This window comes from Ranitomeya variabilis, chromosome 1, assembly GCF_051348905.1.
Source record: "Ranitomeya variabilis isolate aRanVar5 chromosome 1, aRanVar5.hap1, whole genome shotgun sequence".
Classification (NCBI taxonomy): domain Eukaryota; kingdom Metazoa; phylum Chordata; class Amphibia; order Anura; family Dendrobatidae; genus Ranitomeya; species Ranitomeya variabilis.
In genome coordinates, this window is record NC_135232.1 from 115258990 (window position 1) to 115278851 (window position 19862).

Here is a 19862-nt window from a genome sequence, read left to right on the forward strand (position 1 = left end):
TTTTGGTCCCTTTAAAAACAGGGTGGCACATGTTAAGGAGTTGAAACTCCTAAACCCTTCATCCAATTTTAATGTGGATACCCTCAAATGAAAGCTGAAAGTCTGAACTTCAACTGCATCTGAACTGTTTTGCTTAAAATTAATTGTGGTAATGTCTATAACCAAAATTAGAAAAATGTTGTCTCTGTCCAAATATATATGGACCTAACTGTATATATCTACACACACACACACATACACACATGCGCTTCTCAAAAAATTAGAATAGTATCAAAAAGTTAATTTATTTCAGTTCTTCAATACAAAAAATGAAACTCATATATTATATAGAATCATTACAAACAGAGTGATGTATTTCACGTGTTTATTTCTGTTAATGTTGATGATTATGGCTTACAGCCAATGAAAACCCAAAAGTCATTATCTCAGTAAATTAGAATACTTTATAACACCAGCTTGAAAAATGATTTTAAAATTCAAAATGTTGGCCTACTGAAATGCATGTTCAGTAAATGCACTCAATACTTGGTCAGGGCTCCTTTTGCATCAATTACTGCATCAGTGCGGCATGGCATGGAGGTGATTAGCCTGTGGCACTGCTGAGGTGTTATGGAAGCCCAGGTTGCTTTGATAGCAGCCTTCAGCTCATCTGCATTGTTGGGTCTGATGTCTCATCTTCCTCTTGACAATACCCTGTAGATTCTCTATGCGGTTAAGGTCATGCAAGTTTGCTGCCAATCAAGCACAGTGATACTGTTGTTTATAAAACAGGTATTGGTACTTTTGGCAGTGTGCAAAGGTGCCAAGTCCTGCTGGTGAATGAAATTTCCATCTCCAAAAAGCTTGTCAGCAGAGGGAAGCATGACTTTGGTTTTGATAAAACGCAGTGGACCTACATCAGCAGATGACATGGCTCCCCAAACCATCACTGAGTGTGGAAACTTCATACTAGACCTCAAGCAGCTTGGATTGTGTCCTCTCCACTCTTCCTCCAGACTCTGGGACCTTGATTTCCAAATGAAGTGCAAAATTTACTTTAATCTGAAAACAACACCTTGGACCACTGAGCAACACTCCAGTTCTCTTTCTCCTTGGCCCTGGTAAGACGCTTCTGGCGTTGTCTATTGGTCAAGAGTGGCTTGACACAAGAAATGTGACACTTGTAACCCATATCTATGATACATCTGTGTGTGGTGGCTCTTGAAGCAATGACTCCAGCAGCAGTCCACTTCTTGTGAATCTCCCCCAATATATATATATATATATATATACACTCACTGGCCACTTTATTAGGTACACCTGTCCAACTTCTTGTTAACACTTAATTTCTAATCAGCCAATCACATGGCGGCAACTCAGTGCATTTAGGCATGTAGACATGGTCAAGACAATCTCCTGCAGTTCAAACCGAGCATCAGTATGGGGAAGAAAGGTGATTTGAGTGCCTTTGAACGTGGCATGGTTGTTGGTGCCAGAAGGGCTGGTCTGAGTATTTCAGAAACTGCTGATCTACTGGGATTTTCACGCACAACCATCTCTAGGGTTTACAGAGAATGGTCCGAAAAAGAAAAAAAATCCAGTGAGCGGCAGTTCTGTGGGCGGAAATGCCTTGTTGATGCCAGAGGTCAGAGGAGAATGGGCAGACTGGTTCGAGCTGATAGAAAGGCAACAGTGACTCAAATCACCACCCGTTACAACCAAGGTAGGCCTAAGAGCATCTCTGAACGCACAGTGCGTCGAACTTTGAGGCAGATGGGCTACAGCAGCAGAAGACCACACCGGGTACCACTCCTTTCAGCTAAGAACAGGAAACTGAGGCTACAATTTGTACAAGCTCATCGAAATTGGACAGTAGAAGATTGGAAAAACGTTGCTTGGTCTGATGAGTCTCGATTTCTGCTGCGACATTCGGATGGTAGGGTCAGAATTTGGCGTAAACAACATGAAAGCATGGATCCATCCTGCCTTGTATGGAGTATCTTTGGGATGTGCAGCCGACAAATCTGCGGCAACTGTGTGATGCCATCATGTCAATATGGACCAAAATCTCTGAGGAATGCTTCCAGCACCTTGTTGAATCTATGCCACGAAGAATTGAGGCAGTTCTGAAGGCAAAAGGGGTCCAACCCGTTACTAGCATGGTGTACCTAATAAAGTGGCCGGTGAGTGTATATACACACACACACACACACACACAGTAGTTGTGCTACTTTTGTAAATGGTCATCACATTAGTCCTATGAGTCACCCGCTACTCTGTCTGAGAACCCTCCATGCTTTCTTTATGACCTGGTACTACCTGACCTGTGATTGGATGAGCTATCAAGGAACAGTTTATTACCACATGCAGACTGATTGTGATGGTAAAGAAAAAAAGTTAGCAGCTTAGAGATTTTTCTGCCCACTGGCAAACTTGGACAATGGCTTTCCTTACGCACTATTAGGGATGCATGTCATACTGTCGTTTTTAGAAGACTCACTATTCCACAGCATGGCCAGGTAAAAGGGAAAGAAAAGCTTGATTGCAGATAGAAGGAGGGCGTTTGTGAACCACTGATCTCAATCTATAGGACTGTAGTGAGATCATCATTTTTTTCATGCATTAGAAAGTCTGACAAGCTACAAAATGGTGAAAGGTTTTGTTAAAGAGGTCTTCCCTGCTGTAGTTTGTTTTCAAAATGACATCAAACTGCATTTCTCACCTTCCCCGGCTTCAGCCGCTTCTCACAGTGTCTGTTATTATCTGCAGCTCTGATGCCACATCCACAGCGCTGCAGCTATACAGTGAGCACAGCGGATCTGAGCGGCTCACACCGTCAACAACGCTCAGTCAGCACTGCAGACAGTGACACACACTGGGAAAATGCTGCTGGAGGAGGGGAGTTTTTCAACACCAGAAGAGCACTTAAAGGTCTCATTCAAATGTATGTTTTATGTTCGATCTGTGTTTATTAGATAGAACACCTACCCATTATAGTCTATGGTGCTGTTTACATGTCTTTCTTTTAAGTCCCTGTGTTCTAACACCCCCCCCAGAGAGAAGTCCATTATTGATCCAAGTCACAGATTAAATTTACCCATATAAATGAGTGGGTCCATGACAAAAAATGAACAGCTCACAACTGCCATCCACATTTCAACCGAGTGCTGTCTGTTTTTTCCAATTTAAATGGAATCTGTCAGCAGGTTTTGCTATGTAATATGAGTATTGAAACAACAAAACATCATTAGGTTGTCCGCCATGATGTAGGGGCAGAGAGCCTAACTACAGTGATGTGTCACTTACTTAACTGTGTTTTGTTGTTTCAAAACAATTAGTGTGTAATGATAGTGTAGTAACTCACTCGGGAAAATAGGTTACACACTAAAAACTGATCCAGCCGGTTCCTGTACAGACTAGACATCCTGACCCTGAGGTCCATAGTGGTTACTGCATGAGCAGAGATAAGCCTAACCACAGACTAGACGATGGCAACTCAGACCTATGCTGCCTTAAAGGCCGTCTTTATGCTCCTACTAAAGAACCAGAGGACAGAGCAGATTGCAAATTACCCACAAAAGGGAAAGTGTGCTGAAACAGAAAGTGAATCAAACAAACCACAAAATAAGGGTAAAGAACATAAACAGCAGAGAGATAAACCCTAGCTGGTCTTTCACTGACTGGCTTAAACTACAGCATTATGACTGGACACACAAATGAGTCTATCACCAGCTGGAAGTACCAGCTGGGGAAAAATATATTAAACTGCACCAGAAAGGTGATAGGGCAGACAAATGAGTAAATGAAAACACCGGTCACCCTAAAAAGGCTGAAACAAGGATAATAAAAACTAAGCACCTGGAGAAAAGGTGTAACTGCTGTGGCTTGGCAGACAAAGATGCGGACCACAGAGCACAGGCTCAAGGGTTTGAACCAATAGGAATGACACAGTGTATTATCAGAAGGAGATTATCACTACAAGACAAATTGCCTTGTGACTACAAGGCTAACCATACTCCCATCACTGATTAGCAGCTTTCTGTTAACATACACTGTATACAGAAAGTTGATAAGCAGGGGTGTTGGCCAGGTTATACACATACCAACATCTGAGCTCTGCCAAATCAGCAACAGAGAAAACTGTGAGTCTATCCTAATTGCTGCACCCAGTAAACTAAGTGATACATGGCTAAAATCAGGGTCTCTGTCCCATTCTCATGCTGCTGTCAGATAACAGAGCATGGTATGCTGATAGATTCCCTTTAACCCCTTTACCCCCAAGGGCGGTTTGCACATTAATGACCGGGCCAATTTTTACAATTCTGACCACTGTCCCTTTATGAGGTTATAACTCTGGAACGCTTCAACGGATCCCGGTGATTCTGACATTGCTTTCTCGTGACATTGTACTTCATGATAGTAATTTCTTTGATATTACCTGCGTTTACTTGTGAAAAAAACGGAAATTGGGCGAAAAGTTTGAAAATTTCGCAATTTTCCAACTTTGAATTTTTATACAATTAAATCACAGAGATATGTCAAGCAAAATACTTAATAAGTAACATTTCCCACATATCTACTTTACATCAGCACAATTTTGGAACCAACATTTTTTTTTGTTAGGGAGTTATAAGGGTTAAAAGTTGACCAGCAATTTCTCATTTTTACAACACCATTTTTTTTTAGGGACCACATCTCATTTGAAGTCATTTTGAGGGGTCTATATGATAGAAAATACCCAAGTGTGACACCATTCTAAAAACTGCACCTCTCAAGGTGCTCAAAACCACATTCAAGAAGTTTATTAACCCTTCATGTGTTTCACAGGAAATTTTTGGAATGTTTAAATAAAAATGAACATTTAACTTTTTTTACACAAAAAATTTACTTCAGCTCCAATTTGTTTTATTTTCCCAAGGGTAAGAGAAGAAATTGAACCCCAAAAGTTGTTGCCCAATTTATCCTAAGTACGCTGATACCTCATATGTGGGGGTAAACCACTGTTTGGGCACATGGCAGAGCTCGGAAGCGAAGGAGCGCCATTTGACTTTTCAATGCAAAATTGACTGGAATTGAGATGGGACGCCATGTTGCGTTTGGAGAGCCACTGATGTGCCTAAACATTGAAACCCCCCACAAGTGACACCATTTTGGAAAGTAGACCCCCTATGGAACTCATCTAGATGTGTTCTGAGAACTTTGAACCCCCAAGTGTTTCACTACAGTTTATAACGCAGAGCCGTGAAAATAAAAAATCCTTTTTTATTTTTTAGCCCCCAGTTTTGTATTTTTCCAAGGGAATCAGTGTAAATTGAACCCCAAAAGTTGTTGTCCAATTTGTCCTGAGTACGCCGATACCCAATATGTGGGGGGGAACCACCGTTTGGGCGCATGGCAGAGCTCGGAAGGGAAGGAGCGCCATTTGGAATGCAGACTTAGATGGATTGGTCTGCAGGCGTCACGTTGCATTTGCAGAGCCCCTGATGTAACTAAACAGTAGAAACCCCCCCATAAGTGACCCCATATTGGAAACTAGACCCCCCAAGGAACTTATCTAGATGTGTTGTGAGAACTTTGAATCCCCAAGTGTTTCACTACAGTTTATAACGCAGAGCCGTGAAAATATATATACAGTATATATATATATATTTTTTAATTTTTTTTATTTATTTTTTTTTTTACACAAAAATTATTTTTTAGCCCCCAGTTTTGTATTTTCCCAAGGGTAACAGGAGAAATTGGACCCCAAAAGTTGTTGTCCAATGTGTCCCGAGTACGCTGATACCCCATATGTTGGGGTAAACCCCTGTTTGTGCGCACGGGAGAGCTCGGAAGGGAAGGAGCACTGTTTTACGTTTTCAACACAGAATTGGCTGGAATTGAGATCGGACGCAATGTCGCGTTTGGAGAGCCCCTGAATATGCCTAAACAGTGGAGACCCCCAATTATAACTGAAACCCTAATCCAAACACACCCCTAACCCTAATCTCAACTGTAACCCTAACCACACCCCTAACCCTGACACACCCCTAACCGTAATCCCAACCCTATTCCCAACCGTAAATGTAATCCAAACCCTAACCCTAACTTTAGCCCCAACCCTAACCCTAACTGTAGCCCTAACCCTAGCCCTAACCCTAGCCCTAACCCTAATGGGAAAATGGAAATAAATACATTTTTTTTATTTTTTGTAACTAAGGGGGTGATGAAGGGGGGTTTGATTTACTATTTATAGCGCGTTTTTTAGCGGATTTTTGATTGGCAGCTGTCACACACTAAAAGACGCTTTTTATTGCAAAAAATGTTTTTTGCGTTACCACATTTTGAGTGCTATAATTTTTCCATATTTTGGTCCACAGAGTCATGTGAGGTCTTGTTTTTTGCCGGACGAGTTGACGTTTTTATTGGTAACATTTTCGGGCACGTGACATTTTTTGATCGCATTTTATTCCGATTTTTGTAAGGCAGAATGACCAAAAACCAGCTATTCAGGAATTTCTTTTTGGGGGGCGTTTATACCGTTCTGCGTTTGGTAAAATGGATAAAGCAGTTTTATGCTTTGGGTCAGTACGATTACAGTGATACCTCATTTATATCATTTTTTATGTTTTGGCGCTTTTATACGATAAAAACTATTTTATAGAAAAAATTATTATTTTTGCATCACTTTATTCTGAGGACTATAACTTTTTTATTTTTTTCGCTGGTGATGCTGTATGGCGGCTCGTTTTTTGCGGGACAAGATGACGTTTTCAGCGGTACCATGGTTATTTATATCCGTCTTCTTGATCACATGTTATTCCACTTTTTGTTCGGCGGTATGATAATAAAGCGTTGTTTTTTGCCTCGTTTTTTTTTTTTACGGTGTTCACTGAAGGGGTTAACTAGTGGGACAGTTTTATAGGTCGGGTCGTTACGGATGCGGTGATACTAAATATGTGTACTTTTATTGTTTTTTTTTATTTAGCTAAAGGAATGTATTTATTGGAACAATATTTTTTTTTGTATTAATGTAATTTTTTTTTTACATTTTTACTTTACCCTGGGGGGGGGGGGGGGGGAGGCATCACAGTAAAGTGACAGATCACCGATCCGATCGGCTATCTTACGTGCACAGCTCCAGGCTTCCCGGCGCCTGCTCTGAGCAGGTGGCGTGAAGCCACCTCCCTGCAGGACCCGGATGCAGCCCCGTGGCCATTTTGGATCCGGGGCCTGCAAGTAGGAGATGCTCGGTACAAGGTGAGCACATCGCCTTGTACTGATCGTCTCAGGGAAGCACGCAGGGAGCTCCCTCCCTGCGCGATGCTTCCCTATACCGATCATGTTTGATCACAGTGTGCTGGGGGTTATTGTGCCGGGGGCGGTCCGTGACACCCGGCTGCGATCGGCCGCGCTCCCGTGAGCGCGGCTGGACGTACTATTCCGTCCTTGGGAAGTAGGGCCCACCCCACATGGATGGAATAGTACGTCCAATGACAGAAAGGGGTTAAAAGTGAATCTGTCAACTACAGACATGCTTTTTAACTGCAGATGTAGTGACAATCTGCAGGTATATACCATTTAATTCATATCTGGCTGGCTTACTGGAGCATCAGCCACAGGGAGAAAATTAAATGTATTCCTAGTGCAGCTTCTCATTTCCAGTCATCAACAGTGCTGGGAGCTCACAGTTACACTTTGATTGACAGCCTGCTCTCCAGCATGTGTGCAGAGCCAGTGACAGTCAGAGTACTGGGAAATGATTACAGCTGTGTTCACTGTGTAGTAAGCGGTGACTAATGGCTTCCTACACTGCCAATGACTGGAAGCGAGTCTGAGACGCACAAAATGGATGTCTAAACGAAGTCTGGGAAAGATATATGTCTTTGTAACGTGTTAGCCAGTAGATAGGAAAATATTTAGATTTGAGAGTCCTCAGTGGTCGATACCTTTTAATGGCTAACTGAAAAGATGGTAACAAATTGCAAGCTTTCCAGACTACTCAGGTCTCTTCATCAGGCACAGACTAATAGAAAATCTGAAGAATCACATTTATATACAACGCAGCACAGAAATAATGCAGTAGATAAGACAAGTGACGTGAAGCAGAACTATCATTATGGGAGAGGGATAAACAGTTGTGGCCATAAATATTGGAACATATGAGGTCTGGAGATTCAGGAGGAAGTGGTTTATTATTTGGGAAAAGATGAAAAAGGTGAAAAGCAATTTTATAAAATATTATTTTAATGAAAGACTAGTAAATGCAACACCATTCCAGCAGATGTGGTTGCAAAATGAAGAGTAAGTGAATTGATATCTTAGTAAGATAACTTATATCTATCCTAAAAAGAAATAATAGACTATACGACCAGATTAGATGGACTTGGTGGTCTTTTACTTTTGAAAATCTTCTTCCATGTTCCTAAAGTAATATCCTTCATCAGTGAATTGTGATCACAAATCTTTCCCTAGTAATAAGAGCTGAGCATTGAGCACTTCAGAGTGAGACCCAGCTTACAAGGGGAGTGCCATGAGTTGTCCTAGAATTTTATAATGTCACGGTTGCGCGAACCCTCTAAAGGAAACCTGTCTATTTGAACATGAAGTTCTGTCTTTGGGCAGCATGTTAAGACTAGGAGGAGCTGAGTAGATTGATGCGTAGGTTTGTAGGGAAAGTATAACTTGTATTTTATTCATTTAAACACCTCTCTGTTTCGGAGTCCAGTGGGCGTTACGTCTAAGTGATCGACAGCTATCTCTGCATGCAGGACCACCCACTTGACTACTATGTATACAAACACCTGGGATTTCAATGAATAAAATGTTTTATGGAAACTTTTTTTTTTGCTGAAGCTTGAGGAATGTTCACACCATGAACCGAAACACCACCACAATGGTTAATAAATTCAGTAGCTGTGCTGTCTCCATTATTTCTTTATATTTGGAAGATTGGTCTTTTCCTGGGAGGCTTAACACCCTCAATTTTTGCTGATGCTTCTTGTACATTATGACCAGCTCCTTCTGCTTTATAACATCCAGCCTGTAGATCAGATGCCATCTTTAGCATGACACGTAATCTGCTCAGTTCCTTCTGTTCTATAATGTGATACTGACAGATTAGACACCACGTTCAACATGACAAAATATCCATGGCATCACGATATCAATGACGTGCTGACTTGAGTGTACCATTCAACCTTTGTCATGCTTGTGTAGGTCTATAATTCTTCTCATGTACAGCTGCTTCTTAGAGCTTATCCACCTATACAATAAACATATATTTAAACTTTTTATCATAATTCTTTGTTACATGTGCAGGACATTTCATCAATAAAATGTAATTGGTTATTTGTCAATTAACTAGTTAGGAATAAACAGAAGAAATGATGATTGACTCTAAAAAGGGTTGTTTTTAGCTGGTGGTTTTGAGTCCTGTTGTGTTCAACTACATTCCCACGATGAGCTTTTGGTGAATTTTTGATGTTACGAAGGAAATCTGAAAAGCTGAAGTCACGCCCCACCAAAGTGTCATCAGGCACGTCGTCCAAACGCGAAGATGATACCCATCATAAAAGGACATCTCCTCCGGGTACAAGAGGCTCAAGCTAGGGTCTACAACCAATCAGCCAGGGTGAGGCAGTTCAGCCCCGGGGGCAGAGCCCTCGCACTAATTCCCACAGTGAAGAGTAAGTTCTTGGCCAAATGGCAAGGCCCATATGAGATGGTGGAGAATCTTGTTGAAGTGAACTGCAAGATTCATCAACGACGAAGACAAAAGTGTACATCAGTCTTATCAAACAATGGTAAGACATGGAGCTTGTTAGAACTCTATGTTTGCTGGTCAAGCCAGAAGCAGATGTTGAAGAAGTTGCAATTGCAGAGATGCTGTTGAAGGCCAAAAACAGCAGTGTCGAAAGTTGCTGCAGATGAACAGGGACTAGTTCTGAGATTTACGGGGTGTACAAAGGTCAGAGTGTGAGATTCTGATGGAATCCCATGTGCATGTGAACTTGAAGCCCTATCGAAATTCCTGACGCCCGGCGAGAGCTGATCTCCGAAGAAGTAAAATATATACCGAAGCTCGGAGTCAGCGAGGAATCCAAAAGCAGGTGGTCTAGCCCAATAGTTCCAAAATGCAATAGCGAATGGAGGTTCTGCAGCAATTATAGGAAGCTGAATGAAGTCTGCAAGTTCAATGCATATCCGATGCCGCATGTCGATGAGCTGATTGAGAGGCTTGGGCCAGCAAGGTATATAGCCACTTAACAAAGGGATATTGGCAAATCCCCATGTCACAAGAAGCCAAGGAGGCAATCGCTTTCTCTACGTCTGAAAGCTGCTTTCAATACACCTGGATACTGTTTGGACTGCAGGGAGCCATGGCCACCTTCCCGATGGCCATGGACTAGATCCTCGCACCCCATAAGAATTATGCTGCGGCATACCTAGACAATATTGTAATCTTCAGCCCGGTGTAGGGAAGTCATCTGCGAAATGTCCAGGGGGTGTTTGATGCTCTTAGGAAGGCGGGGTTTTATATAAATTAAAGAAGTGCCATAAGGAAGAATAGACCAAATGCCTAGGATATGTAGTAGGTAGAGGCGAGATCAAACCCCGGATCAGTAAAATGGATACAATCCAAAACCAAAGAAACAAGTTAGAATCTTTATCCGTATATCTGATGCCGCATGTTGATGAGCTGATCGAGGGACTTGGGCCGGCAAGGTATATAAGCCATCTTGCTTGGATCTAGCAAAGGGACACTGGCAAATCCAAGAAGCCAAGAAGGACTGCTTTATCTATGCCCGACGGTTGCTTCCAATGTGTCCGGATGCCGTTCGGACTGCAGGGAGTTCCAACCACCTTCCAGAGTGCCATGGACCGGATCCTCGCACCCCACAAGAATTACATTGCGTAATACATGGACAATATTGTAATCTTCTGCCCTGAATTGGGGAAGTCATCTGGAAAAGGTACAGGCAATGTTTGTTGCACTCAGGAAGATGAGGTTCTCTTTAAATCCAAAAAAGTGCCATGGATAAAGATGAGGCCGAATACCTTGGATATGTAGTCAGTACAGGCGAAATCAAACCCCAGATCAATAAAGCGGAGGCAATCCAGAACTGGCCAAAAGCACTCTCAAAAAAGCAAGTTAGGGCCTTTCTGGGGATCGTGGGGTACTACAGGAGGTTCCGCCCAAACTTTGCCATGATGGCCGCACGCCTGACGACCTACTTAAGGGGACAAAATCGTTTATGGCCAAATTGACTGTGGAGGCACAGACGGCGTTTCAAGAACTGAAAGCAGCTGTGTGTCAGCAGCCGGTCCTGCTGGCCCCCGACTTTAAGAAGGAATTTTTACTTCAGACAGATTCCTCAGAAGTCAGTTTAGGAGCAGTCGTTTTATCAAGAGATATACGGGGAGGAGCACCCTGTTCTCTACCCGAGTAGGAAATTGTCGGCATATGAGAAGAATTATTCAACCGATCTTGGAATAAAAATAAACTCCACAATTGAATGTGTTAAAAAAATTTCCTGTCCTGAAATAATCTTACAAATATGCCCCTGTATAATGTTTTGTTTACAAAAAAAAATCAGCTGTGATCTCCTGCTGTAATGTTAAACTATCTTGTGCGATCTCCCCTTCCCAGTACCGGTGGTATGATCAGACCATGTCCCTGTATGGTCAGACAGCCATTACACAATACACAGCAGGGGCACATTTATAAGATTATCTCAGCACAGGAACATTTTTTTTTTAAACACATCCAATTGTGGAAATTGTTATTTCAAGGTATGTTGATTAAAATATACTTTTGTTCGTGGCAAACTGTATACAATAACAGTAATTTTGACCAGGGGTGCCCAAACTTTTACATGCCACTGTAAAATAAGGACCAAATAATGAGCATGTGAACGTGGCCAAAGGCTAAACTAGAGACAGTTGCTTACACTGAGATTTTTATGTTTATTCTACACAAATGGTGGCGCTATAGCTATAATGTAGAGCTCTGGCAAAAATTAAGAGACCACCACATCAAAACCCTGTCATGGGTCCATCTCCAGACCTGAACCCCACTGAAAACTTCTGGAATGTAATCAAGAAGATGGATAGTCACAAGCCATCAAAGAACTGCTTAAATATTGGCGCCAGAAGCAGAGTGAAAGACTAGTGGAAAGCATGTAAAGACGCATGAAAGTTGTGATTAAAAACCATGGTTATTCCACAAAATATTGATTTCTGAACTCTTCCGGAGTTAAAACATTAGTATTGTTGTTTCTAAATGATTTTGAACTTGTTTTCTTTGCATTATTTGAGGTCTGAAAGCACTGGTTTGTTTTGTTTTTAATTTTAACCATTTTTCTTTGTCAGAAAAAAATTCAAAATTTATTGCTTGGAAATTCGGAGACATGTTGTCAGAAGTTTATACAACCCCTGGCAAAAATTATGGAATCACCAGTCTATGAGGACATTCATTCAGTTGTTTAATTTTGTAAAAAAAAAAAAAGCAGATCACAGACATGACACAAAACTAAAGTCATTTCAAATGGCAACTTTCTGGCTTAAAGAAACACTAAAAGAAATCAAGAACAAAAAATGTGTTAGTCAGTAATGGTTACTTTTTTAACCAAGCATAGAGGAAAAATTATGGAATCACCCTGTAAATTTTCACCCTTTAGTGAACCTAGTAAAAAAAAGCAAAATGAAAAACAATTGTGGAATTACACTTTTTTTTTGCAATATCACCGCACTTGGAATTTTCTGCCTGTTTTCCAGTACACGACATGGTAAAACCAATAGGGTCGTTCAAAAGTACAACTCGTCCCGCAAAAAACAAGCCCTCACGTGGCCATTTTGACCAAACAATAAAAGTTATGGCTCTGGGAAGGGGAGCGAAAAATGAAAACGCAAAAAACGAAAATACCTTTCGGGAGTTAAGGGGTAAAAGGTTGATTCAAGAATAAAAATACATTATGTAAGAAACTTTTCATTCCTGCACTGGCAGAACATCTCTTAAATTCATACCCTGTAAGGCTTCATTCAGACGTCCGTGTTTCACGGATGCAACACGTACCCAATATAGTCTTATAGGGCTGCTCACGTTTGGATTTGTTGCAGACTATAGTCACAAAAATATCACACAGACTTGTCCACTTTTTATGGGCGTCACAGCCGAGTCGCCAACCGTCCAGAAATTTCAGGACAGTCAGGAGCAGTCAGGAGCTGCGCTAAAGCACTCGCTCGTACCTGTAATCCCCGGGTGCTGAAAGGAAAGCAGAATGATCTGTACTTACATTGAGTTGCGGTGAGGCGCCCTCTGGTGGATGAACTCATATCAACTCGAGCATGGGAACTTTTCCAAGGCTCCAGTTCATGAGGACATCCAGCAGAGGGCGCCTCACCGCGACTTAATGTACCGTAAGTACAGATCACCCAGCTTTCCTTTCAGCACCCGGGGTTTACAGGTACGAGCGAGTGCTTTAGCGCAGCTCCTGCCTGTAAATTGATTTAACCCCTTCAGAAGGATTTACATCGTGGGACCTGACAGATCCTCGGATGGTATGTATATTGTGGGTTTATTATTTTGCCAAGCGAGGGTCTTCAGGTGGATTGAGAGAGCAATAAAATATTAAAACAACCGGTGTGTTTATTTCATTAAAATAATTTTTAATAATGTGTGTGTGTGTGTTTTAACCCTTTCATACAATTGGATTAATAATGGATAGGTGTCATAATTGACGCCTCTCCCTTATTAACCTGGCTTAATGTCACCTTACAATAGCAAGGTGGCATTAACCCTTCATTACCCCATATACCACCGCTACACGGGAGTGGGAAAAGAGTGGCCAAGTGCCAGAATAGGCGCATCTTCCAGATGTGCCTTTTCTGGGGTGGCTGGGGGCAGATGTTTGTAGCCAGGGGGGGGCAATAACCATGGACCCTCTCCAGGCTATTAATATATGCCCTCAGTCACTGGCTTTACCACTCTGGCGGAGAAAATTGCGCGGGAGCCCACGCCAATATTTTCCGCCATTTAACCCTTTATTTTACAAGCTACAGCGCCCAAATTTTGCACATACACACTACTAACATTAGTAGTGTGGAATATGCAAAAAAAAAGGGGGATATGAGATGGTTTACTGTATGTAAACCATGTCTCATATCCTGTCGGGTTTGGGAAGGAGAAATGAGAATACAGAATATATATATGTGTCTCAATGACATATATATATACACTGTATTTATGGTTTAACGGACATTTGAGCACATAAATCCATTAGATGTCGGTTTTGCAAGCCTGCGAGAAAATATCGGAGTACGGATGCCATACGGATTACATACGGAGGATGCCATGCGCAAAATACGCTGACACACCCTGCCTACGGAGGACATACGGATCCTTATTTTGGGAACATTTCTCCGTATTATGGCCGTATTATGGCCGTAAAAAACGGACCGTATTGTCTTACGCTGAGTGTGACGCCGGCCTAACAGTTCTAGATTCTAGATTCCTGACAAAATATTGTTTTGTTAAGCTTACTCTTTCTTTGATCACAGGGATATGGGAATCTAACCTACCTAATGGGTATCTTGCCTTGGCAGGACTACAGTCTGATGAATACATTATAGAAATTAATCGAAAGTGGATTGCAGATAGAAAATATAACTATGGCTGGAGAAGGAAGCAAGGTCAAGATGTCAATCAATGCCCCTCTATATTTAGGGGTATTTTCAAGTTTGGAAGTCAACCACAATCCATGGGATGGGGGATAATTTCCAGATCCCCCAGAATTCTGAGAACTGGGGATATAAATTGAGCGCTGGTCCATCATGTGCACTGCTGTTCCATTCATTCTTATTGGCGTGCAGAGGCTATCCCCAGTGGTTCCATTAAAAATGAACAGAGCAGATGTGCGTATCATCAACCACCAAAAATAGCGAGATCTGTAATTCTGAACACAGATAGTGCCACTAGAAATATATAATGTGATACAGCGCAAGTGGAATAATAAAACTTAACTTTTACTCATCAATACAAATAAAAGAGAATAAAGTCACCCAAAATATGATTAAAAGTTGGGGTACAGTCTAATGCAAAAAATAGCCTTAGAAACTAAATAACCCCAAATAGGATTCCAAACTCCGCATATAGCAACACCTGCGGAATATAGATGGCCCAAGGTACGGTATACAAATCTGCTGAAAAAAAATGCATATGACTAGCAGCATGAATGCATATACACTTGGTTGCATAAAAGATAATTAATCATCTTTAAACAATGGTGGCACATAGAACACAAACGTGCCAAATTATAAACAAATATATAGTACTGGAAAAGGAACAGTCTCACCAATTCCAACGGTGCGAGCACAGGAGCGCTGAATAGTCCCCAGTCAGGAGTACATCCAGAAATTTGATGGGAAATGACAATGCCCTGTCAATCCCTATGGGGCTACTGATAAGCTATCCCCAAAGCTCCTGCCCTTACAAGGGCAGTCCACAACTACCCCTGCACACACATGCCCTGCACTCTCCCTGTGTCATAGTCCCAACGCGTTTCTTCCAAGCTAATTCATCAGGGGACTGGCTTGTATGAGGAGATAAAGTGACTTGTGCTATGCTAGAGGACAAAGGGTCCTGCCACCCACTGTGCTATCTTGCACATCTCTGGTACACTCACAGTGAAATAACAGAGCAGCAGGCAGAAGCCACTAGGTGGCGAAAGAGTAGTCAGAAAAAGCCGGGTCAGCAACAGAGAGGGAACGAAGTACTAGAGGTTACAGCAATACACGTGATCAGAAACAAGCCAAAGAAGTCAGAGAGGATCGGGAGCAGGAAAGCCAGAGATGCAAGACAGTCAAGCAGGTCAGAGGACAAGTCAAATACCAAGGGGTCACAACACGGAGAGCAGGTACTACAACGAGCGAAGTCACAGGGGAACACAAGAACGGGACCTGGGTAAACGGGCAGAGGACAAATCAGGGTATAACGGGTCAGCTGCTCAAGCCAGAGACAGGAACTATAACTGACACTGCTTGCAGGTAACAGCAGACTGAAATAGCCAGACAGATCCCAAAACAAGGCAAGGAAGATTAACCCCCGCATGACCATCCGGGGGAGAGAATAATCAGAAACACGATTAGTGCGTGCCGCCCTCTGCTTGAGCAGTCAGTGCAGTGGACGGGGAACGTAGCGGCGGCTGGCGGCGGTGGAACTGGGAGCAGGTGAATATAGCAAGTGCCGGGGGCCTGAGTGACGAGAGGTATGTGATTTTTTTTTTTTAGCGCAGCAACAGCATAAGGGGCAAATGACTGTATGGAGCATCTTATGGGGCCACAATCAGCATTATATCGGGCATTACATGGCGCAAATGTCTGTATGGAGCATCTTATGGGGCCACAATCAGCATTATATCGGGCATTACATGGCGCAAATGTCTGTATGGAGCATCTTATGGGGCCATAATTAGCATTATATGGGGCATTACATGGGGCAAATGACTGTATGGAGCATCTTATGGGGCCATAATTAGCATTATATGGGGCATTACATGGGGCAAATGACTGTATGGAGCATCTTATGGGGTCATAATCAGCATTATATGGGGCTTTACATGGGGCAAATGACTGTATGGAGCATCTTATGGGGCCATAATTAGCATTATATGGGGCATTACATGGGGCAAATGACTGTATGGAGCATCTTATGGGGCCATAATTAGCATTTGTGCAGCATTATATGGGGTGTATTTTGTATGGAGCATCTTATGGGGCCCATCATAAACTTTATGGAGCATTAGATGGGGCTCCTGATTCAATATGGATATTCAAAAACACTTAACCTACTGATGTCTCAATTAATTTTACTTTTATTGGTATCTATTTTTATTTTTGACATTTACCGGTAGCTGCTGCATTTTCCACCCTAGGCTTATACTCGAGTCATTAAGTTTTCCCAGTTTTTTTGTGGCAAAATTAGGGGGGTCGGCTTATACTCGGGTATATACGGTATATATTGCTATCGTGCACTAGGCATGGCATTGGAATATGATTTACAAAGGGTATCATGCTGCATATATGTAAATGAGAGCATTTCTCGTTAAATACTGAGTGTACATCATCACCTACTGCAGATGTCCTGTCTATCCACCAATCAGCTCTCTCTGCTTTTCATTTCCAAACTTATACCAGAAATATTACAGAAGGGAGAATTGTGGGTAATATATTTCTCAGTTTCTTCCATTGAGCCTTTACATAAGAGCCTTGCTGGCCACTTGCCCTGCTGGGAGCACAACAAAGGTGTGGCGGCAGTGGCCTGATGACTGTAACATCACAGACATACTCAATGAGTATGTGACAGAGCTCCTCACTGCAGTATAAGAAAGTGCACCCATCCTACGGCTTACATTATAAGGGGCACATAGATTATTTCACTGTTCTTGTTTCTGTGATACTAGATGTTCTATTTTTGCAGCTAATTGTTTATATACTTGAAAGGTGACGTACTTGGGCAAGTTCTTTTATCTAGAGTCTGGTATATATATATATGTATATATATATATATATATATATATATATATATATATATATATATATATATATATATATATATATATATATATATATATATATATACACACACACATATAAATATGAGCAAGATCATTTTTCTAGAGTTTGGTATAATATATATATTTTTATATGCCACATGTCAGAGGAGGTGAGGCAGCGGTTGTCCTCCTGCACAGCCCTGACAGCAGCATTCGGAGGCAGCAGATTCTCGCCCCTCCGTGCCCCTCCGCTGGCCGCCCCTCCGTGCCCCTCCGCTGGCCGCCCCTCCGTGCCCCTCCGCTGGCCGCCCCTCCGTGCCCCTCCGCCGGCTGCTCGATCCCTCTTTGTCCGCTGCGCGCTGCCGTCTGCTGCCGTGGGGACTGCACTGCGGACCGCACCACGCCCACCAGCCGGCATCTCTGCGCTCTGCAAGTGTCATTACTCCAGCCACAGAGCTCTGCTGCAAGGGCAACAGCCTGCTGCGCTATTGATCCACGGGAAAATCAATGACAAAAAGCATCAGGCCCTGCATCCTCTTCTCTTCCGGTGTCATTGGTACCTGGTTGTTTTTTATTTTTTTTTTGCCATAATTAAGGATGGAGATTGGAGACATCTTAGGGCTAAACAGATTGTCATGCATTTAGGCACAGAGAAGATGACAGAACACATGTCAGCAATAATCACACATACATGGACCTTATCTATTAATGATTAATCCACAATGCTCCTCTATGGTGAAGAACACCCTGACCTCTAATGTGACACCTGAGTCCAGCCATCGGTATGCTCAGACAGCAGCTCTCCAGCTGCTGGCAATGGGTGGGGTACAGTAACATGTAGAATTCCCAGATCCAGCACAAGCAGTGCAGAGACCCCTGGACCTGGATTTATACACCCACCATTGGGTCAGGCAGAAAGTTTCCCTTTCTAGAAATAAATGTGGCATCATCTGATCCGTGTGTGATCACTCCCAATGACTGCAGATCAGGGATGAGTCAGGGTAACAATGGGGCACCATGTAATGCCGCCTCCTACATGCGGGCACTATATACATACATACAGGACTTCTCATAGACATTCCTTGCTGACTCCTTTGCTTGCTCTCTATGAGACAGCAGAAGGAGGGGCTGCTTTCTTGCCAACTGTTAGATCTGCAGCCCACCACATTTTCCCTGTAAAAAAAAATAGGGAGTGGCTGCATGACATTGTCTTTGTTCCCCTTTAGATCAATATTTCTATTTCCCTGTTACATTGTTTCTATAGCATCAGATAGACATCATGCATCAATATTCCAGGGGCTGCATTATCTGCAGCAGACACCCAGGGGCTGCAGCATTGCCAAAGGTCAGTGAGTAGCTGGTACTGTGCCACCTGTGGTGCCCAGGGAGTGCCAGCTGTCAGTGCTTACCTCTCTCTATATTGGTGATGGCACACCTTAAATGGTCCTCTGTCACTATTTCTCCAATCACCACCAGCAGGTAAAATTTATTGTCTAGGAACCTGTGAGCCAGGCTAGGGGAGGTAGATGAAGGGTTCAGGCTGCTGAGGGCCGGGTTCAGGCTGCTGATGGCCGGGTCCAGGCTGCTGATGGCCGGGTCCATGTCCGCTCCTGCCTCCACCAGAGTTGCCATCCTTGCACTGTGCTGCCTCTCCCTGTGAGTGATCTTCCTCCACTCTCCGTAGGTGCAGCAGCTGAGAGCAGGCAGGGAGTGAGCTGGGAGGGAGGCTGCCTGCCTTTTATATGCAGAGTCTGGGCTGGGACCCTGGGAGGAGAATCACATTAGCTGGCAGTCTGTTTTCCAGCATCCACTCTGATGTCATCTGCAGCAAATCATAGCCTCCGGAAGCAGAAGGGAAGAGGTGCTGAGACAATGCGCCCAGCTGATGTGCAAGTGCAGGAACTTACCTGCTGCAGCACCTCTTCTAGCATCTGCAGCCTGGGCAGTGACTGCACAGACAGGCATGGAGTCATACACACTTATAGTATGTGTCAGTCACACAGGACATCTCTGATGGGCAATTGCATCAAAAATTCAGATTTGTCCAGTCTATAAACCTTTTTCATAGATCCTAATAAAAGGGTTGTTCGATTTAAAGAATCTCTCCCACTAAGTTTCTTCATTCATTTAATGTGTGTATGTGCATGGCGTGTAGTGGGAGTGTATTAATATAGTCACCGACCGCCGCTCCCTCCAGTGTCCAGCGCCATTCTGCTTTACCTCTCATTGATGTCACTGCAGTTGTGACTAGCCGCCTCACTTTATGCTCTAGACGTGAGCCAAAGTCACTTTTACAATGTAAGTCTATGGAGCCTCGTTCTGACTCTACATAGACTTACAATGTAAAAG

The 19862-nt window shown here is 42.9% G+C and overlaps 1 protein-coding gene across 1 annotated transcript in view; it reads right to left on the reverse strand.

Moving 5' to 3' along the window:
* MAP1B (microtubule associated protein 1B) overlaps positions 1-19337 on the reverse strand; it is a 132342-nt gene extending 113005 nt beyond the window's left edge. Inside the window, exon 1 of the mRNA XM_077287914.1 lies at positions 18923-19337. Within this exon, the coding sequence (XP_077144029.1) occupies positions 18923-19145 (223 nt within the window). The 5' untranslated portion in view covers positions 19146-19337. The remainder of the gene's footprint in view (positions 1-18922) is intronic.
* Positions 19338-19862: the final 525 nt, after the last annotated feature.